Source organism: Scleropages formosus, chromosome 3 (assembly GCF_900964775.1).
Source record: "Scleropages formosus chromosome 3, fSclFor1.1, whole genome shotgun sequence".
Taxonomy (NCBI): Eukaryota; Metazoa; Chordata; class Actinopteri; order Osteoglossiformes; family Osteoglossidae; genus Scleropages; species Scleropages formosus.
The window spans coordinates 1,140,806-1,146,711 of NC_041808.1; the positions used below are offsets into that span (position 1 = coordinate 1,140,806).

Genomic DNA, 5,906 nt, shown 5'->3' on the forward strand with positions numbered 1-5,906 from the left:
AGTTTATGTACCTTTTTGCACAAGCAATAAATATAAAAGTGGCAAGATTGTTATAAAGGACCACACACACACACACACACACACACACACACACACTTTCTGAACCGCTTGTCCCATACGGGGTCACAGGGAACTGGAGCCTAACCCGGCAACTCAGGGCATAAGGCTGGAGGGGAAGGGGACACACCCAGGATGGGACACCAGTCCGTCACAAGGCTCCCCAAGTGGGACTCGAACCCCAGACCCACTGGAGAGCAGGACCTGGGCCAACCCAGTGCACCACTGCGCCCCCCTACTATAAAGGACCAAACATGGAAAAATTACTTGCATCATGGACTTTGTATGAGAAATATGAAACAGGAAGGCCTTTGATTTTCCCTAAATAAATGAGGGAAATGTGGGGAAAAAAACGCTTTGAAATAATGATCCTTTGAAACTTCCTGACACTGATCGCTGTGGTACTAACGTCTAACTGTCCTCAAAACCCAAGGGTAAAGAAAAGAGAAGCTGTGCTAATAAACATGTTTGTTAGAGGTCCTTAGGCCACTGTGTCTTTGTCCTCCCTTGAAAGCAATTTGAAACCACTCACTGAAGAGAGCAAGAGAATGGAACAAACAAATGATGTTCTCTGGAGACTGCACTGTTTGCAGAATAGGATGGCCAGAAAAGAGCTTGAGATATTGTAATGACCTCCCTTTGGACAGCTTTAACAGTGCAGCTCTGAATAAAGAAAGTAATGTGCCATACAGTTGAAGTACAACTTAGGGTTATTAAAGGTGCTGTAAAGAAAATTATTTGATGGAAATTTGCTGGAGCAGAACACAATGATGCTTGTCTTGTAAATGCTAAGCATGTTTGCCTGGATGGTAAACTGTAAACTTTACAGATCACAATTAGTCCATGTTTTGCACCTTGCCTCAAATACTAGATGCATCCTCTGGCTCACTATACTGGCATGGTTGCACACACACACACACACACACACTTTCCAAACCGCTTGTCCCATACAGGGTCACGGGGAACCGGAGCCTACCCGGCAACACAGGGCGTAAGGCCGGAGGGGGAGGGGACACACCCAGGACGGGACGCCAGTCCGTCGCAAGACACCCCAAGCAGGACTCGAACCCCAGACCCACCGGAAAGCAGGACCCGGTCCAACCCACTGCGCCACCGCACCCCCCTGGTTGTACATTGAGTTGTAAATAGATTTTGTGATAAAATATTTCCTTATCTTGCACTGGAATATGATGTGGTGCTGCCAAGCAACACGGAAGCCTCACCCATTGTATTCTATACCCACGATGAATGAAGAATATGGACTCTAATTGTATTGAAAAGTATTTCTTTGGCTTGGAACCTGGGAAGCAAATTAAGAGGTTATGGGCAGCATGGTGGTACAGCAAGTCGCAGTATTATAGTGTCTGAACAATTTGAGTGGATATGGGTTTGATCCGCATTCAGTGTGTGCATGGGTGTGTGTGAAAACATCTTGCTCAGGTGTCTATATGATTGGCGGCCTGTAGGAAATATATTGTAATGTATCTAGCAGCGGAAATCACCTTGAATGAAAAGATGTGAGATAAATACTACCTAGTGTTCATCGAAAGCTGCATTGGAGAAGAACATCTGCTAAATAAATAAATGTTCATGTCGTATTGTAAACCTGTGTTTAAGGGTATCATACGCTTCAGGGGAGAGCTCCTTTTTTAAGAAATTTGGTTGTGTTTGTTTCTTCCTTGTGTGTCAACCTCAGCGAAAAGCCCCAATTCTAACATACCTGTGAAAATACCCTTCCATTAGGAAGATCTAATGCAAGCACTCTGCCACTCAGTGGTATGACATGGTGACATGGTGAGTTGCACTACTGTCTCACAGTGCCAGGGTGGTAATAGACAACATGGGTTTGATCCCAACTCAGTCTGTGTGGAGTTTGCATATTCTCCCCGTGTCTGCATGGGTTTCCTCCCACATTCCAAAGACATGCTGTTTAGGTAGATTGGTGACTCTAAGTTGCCCGCAGTGTGTGAGTGACACAGAGTGTGTGTGTGTTCCACTGATGTATGGATGAGTGACCCAGTGTAAGTAGTGTATCTAGCAGTGTAAGTCACCGTGGTGAATAAGGAGTGTGGGCTGAGAACACTACATAGAGTTCATTGGAAGTTGCTTTGGACAAAGGGCTTAGACCTTGTAACGATTGTCTGCTGCCACAGACATGTACCCTTATCCCCTATAACTGGTACAGGCAGCACTAGAGTAAGTCTTTGGTGCAACTATTTTTTACAAGTTGTACCTGCATAGTGTTCATAATGTCATCAGGACAAAGGAAGGTGATAAATGGAGAACTAGGCTATTATGAATATCTAGTCATGCATTATGGTCTAGGTAATGCTCCTAGGTGTTCCAAGCATTTGTAAAAAAGGTGCTGAGAGACTTCACAAACTGGCGAGCAATGGATTATTTAGATGACATCTTGATAAAATATCCGAGGAACATGTTTATCAAGTCAGAGTTATTGAGATGGTAATATGAAAACTCTTTGCATTGCAGTACAAATCGCTGTGCTCTTTTTGTCATTAAGCTGGAATTTGAAGAATGGAGGCATTGGTTGAGAGATTGTGACTGACTGTGGTTGTGGAATTCACGAAAATATTGAGTCCTGTGCTCCAGCAGATGCTTTATTCAAGCAATTTCAACAACTAGGACAATACATAAACCAAGGTATAAATATTGAATAACATATATTCTGTGATACTGTGGTGTTCTCCAGTTCATCGCCATATTGTCATATATTGTGAGGAATCCTACCAACCTGCCATTAATGTTAAAAAATCGGGCGTGCCAAGCAACGAGATGGCATTCCAATGTGAGTCTGAAGCACCCTGCCTTGTATAAACCTCATCAAACTATAATTAACAACAGATTCTGCTCTTCAATACTGTCTATGTTTAGGAAAGCACTAAGATTTAAAACAATGTAAAACAATGTAAAACAAAAGGCAGTTCGCATTTCAACATATTCAAGAAGATATGTGTTACTGGGAGCTTCTGCATAATTTTTTTTGCCCCAGACTTAAAATAAGCAGTTTATCTTCAACAGCTATGTTTTTTTGCTTCATGTGTTGACAAGATATTCACTTTACACGGTAAAATACTATTGAGACACACTACTCATAACCAGAGTAATTTTAATAACACCTCTAGTGATATTTTTCCCATGACACTGACAATGTATAAAATCATCTGTTATTGACAGCTGCCTCAGATGTCCAGCCTATCTTGGAGAAAGTATAAAAGGTAACAGTTATGGCTTTGTCACTGCAATTTTTGAGATCCCTAAAGAGGTATGCTGGAGCTTTTTCACGAAACAGAATTGTGCTGCCGAACACAATTCTATACTTCCATGCTGTTTGTGCATAACATTCAAGAGAAATGATTTTCTCATGCTTTGTAAAATGTGTTGTTTATTAAGTTTTTTCTCTGTCAAATCTCAGACAAACAGTATTATTAGTATTAAAACAAGTTCTGTCTCTTTCAGGAATTAAAAAGTATCCAAAAACCAAATGGTATTGTACTTAAGGTGGAAAACAAAATCACCTTCTTTAACTCTTGTGGATCAAGCAATTTTACAGGAATTTGTTAACTTGCAGTTTATAAGAATTCAGGTAAGTGATTAATAAAAGTTATTTTTAAAAATCATGAGTTTACTGCTATATTGTGTTTTGACAAATGTGAGTTTTTATTCCTAAGGATTTAGTTTAGGCCTCTTAAGGTACATAGTGATGTTACTGTACTATTTGTACAGTTTATTAGACTTGGTCGTGCTTCATACCAAACTTTTACTTTGCTAAAAAGGCCCAAAATTTGCAAGTGAGCTCAGAGGACAGTAAACAGAGGTTGTTGTATGTAGGCTATACCTCACTCATTGTATTCAGTTTCATTTCTTTGCAGCACTTTAACTCTTATCTATCTATCTATCTATCTAAAATTATTAAAACAAAGATGATTTCTTCATTCAGAGGTGTGTGGGCATTGATCAAGAGTCATGGAGAACTCGTCACATATAACATCTTTTGTTTTCACTGTGTTTCAAGAGATGGGACCAATCAGGTATTTCTATTTTTGTGTGATTTTAATGATGTACATTTCAATTATATTTGCAAATTCACTGCTCGTAGGGCTGATCTGTGCCGAGAGGAGTTTGCATGAGCCCATGTATTTGTTTGTGTGCAGTTTATGTGTGAATGAGTTGTATGGAAGTACTGCCTTGTACCCGGCACTCTTAGTGAACATGCTCACAGACGTACATGAAATATCCAAAGATAAGTGCATTTTGCAGATTTTCTGCATTATCTCATATGGTACGATAGAGCTGTGTAACCTGGCTGTCATGGCATACGACCGCTACGTGTCTATCTACCATCCTTTAAAGTACAGGCTCATCATGACTCCAGCCAAAGTGTCTGTGTTCATTTCTATTGTGTGGATTTACTCCGTCATAAAAGTGTCCATCACTGTAAGCATGACTGCCAGGCTGCCTTTGTGCAGTAATACCGTGAATAAAGTGTACTGTGACAATTATTCCTTAGTGAAGCTTTCTTGCATTAGCACAACTGCTGTTAACGTGTATGGCCTGGCTGGCTTGTTTCTGACCGTTTTCGGTTTATCATTTCTCATCGTTTACTCGTACGGCAAAATACTGAGAGTGTGTTTAACATCCGAGGAAAGTCGGAAGAAAGCCTTGAAAACCTGCGCTCCCCATTTGGCTTCTCTGATGAACTTTTCTCTCGCCAGCGCATTCGAGCTTGTTCAGAGCAGATTCGATTTGTCGCATGTTCCCGCTGCGCTTCGAGTATTTGTATCCGTCTACTTCCTCATGATTTCTCCCCTCTTAACTCCTCTCATTTACGGGTTAAGAAACACGAAGATAAGAACGGTGTTTAAAAAGAATTATTCCGCAAAGTTATTTCCAAAATGAATATAAAGTCCAGGAGCTGCCCTAACAGGACGGTGTGGATGTGTATGTCAGGAATTTTACTGCTTTCTTCCGAAATGTGTGTTTTATCTCTTATCCTATTTAATGTCCATAAAAACAGTAATAAAATGGGCCCTTAAAACTGGGGTTAAACTTTTGTGTGTCATTGGCTTTTTAATACTGTAAAGTAATGCAGACTCATGCACGAACTTGTGAAAGGGTTATACACGGCATGGCATTAGAAGCAACCGTTTCCTTGAGAAAAAGCCCAAAAACGACTCAGAGAAGCCATTCCGTGTTTGATGGTTATGATTAGACTTTCTGTACGAATAAAATGTCATATGACACTTTCAACGAACCCTTTCATTTCATCATACACCTCCTGTAAGTGACAGGTGCGAAGAAAAAGACCGAGCGTGTTTCAGCACACCGTGATTCACTCCGTGAGGAAATCTTCCTGTCTCCGTTTCCAGAGCAACGCAGCCGAGTGTCAGAAGCAGAAGCGATGACTCTGTCTCACAAGTACAATGAATGCAGGACACTAAGCAGGAGCAGAATGAGTGGAGCCACACAACTGACCACACATTTTTATATTTATTTATTTATCAGACACTTTTCTCCAAAACAACTTCCAATGAACTCTATGTAGTGTTATCAGCTCACACACCTTACTCACCACAGTGACTTACACTGGGTCACTCATCCATACATCAGTGGATCACACTCTCACTGACACACTATGGGGGAACCTGAACAGCATGTCTTTGGACTGTGGGAGGAAACCAGAGCACACAGAGGAAATCCACACAAACACAGGGAGAACATCCAGACTCCACACAGACTGAGTGGGGATTAAACCCATGTCCTTCCACCCCACCCAGATGCTGTGAGACAGCAGCGCTACTCGCTGTGCTACTGTGCTGCTCATAAAGAGT

At 41.3% G+C, this 5,906-nt stretch overlaps 1 protein-coding gene across 1 annotated transcript; it reads left to right on the forward strand.

The window, feature by feature from the left end:
* Positions 1 to 824: 824 nt before the first annotated feature.
* Positions 825 to 4,974, forward strand: LOC108924740 (olfactory receptor 142-like). Its single transcript, XM_018736287.2, has 2 exons — positions 825 to 838; positions 4,038 to 4,974. Exons 1-2 carry the CDS (start codon positions 825 to 827, stop codon positions 4,972 to 4,974), a joined length of 951 nt encoding a protein of 316 aa, XP_018591803.2.
* Positions 4,975 to 5,906: the final 932 nt, after the last annotated feature.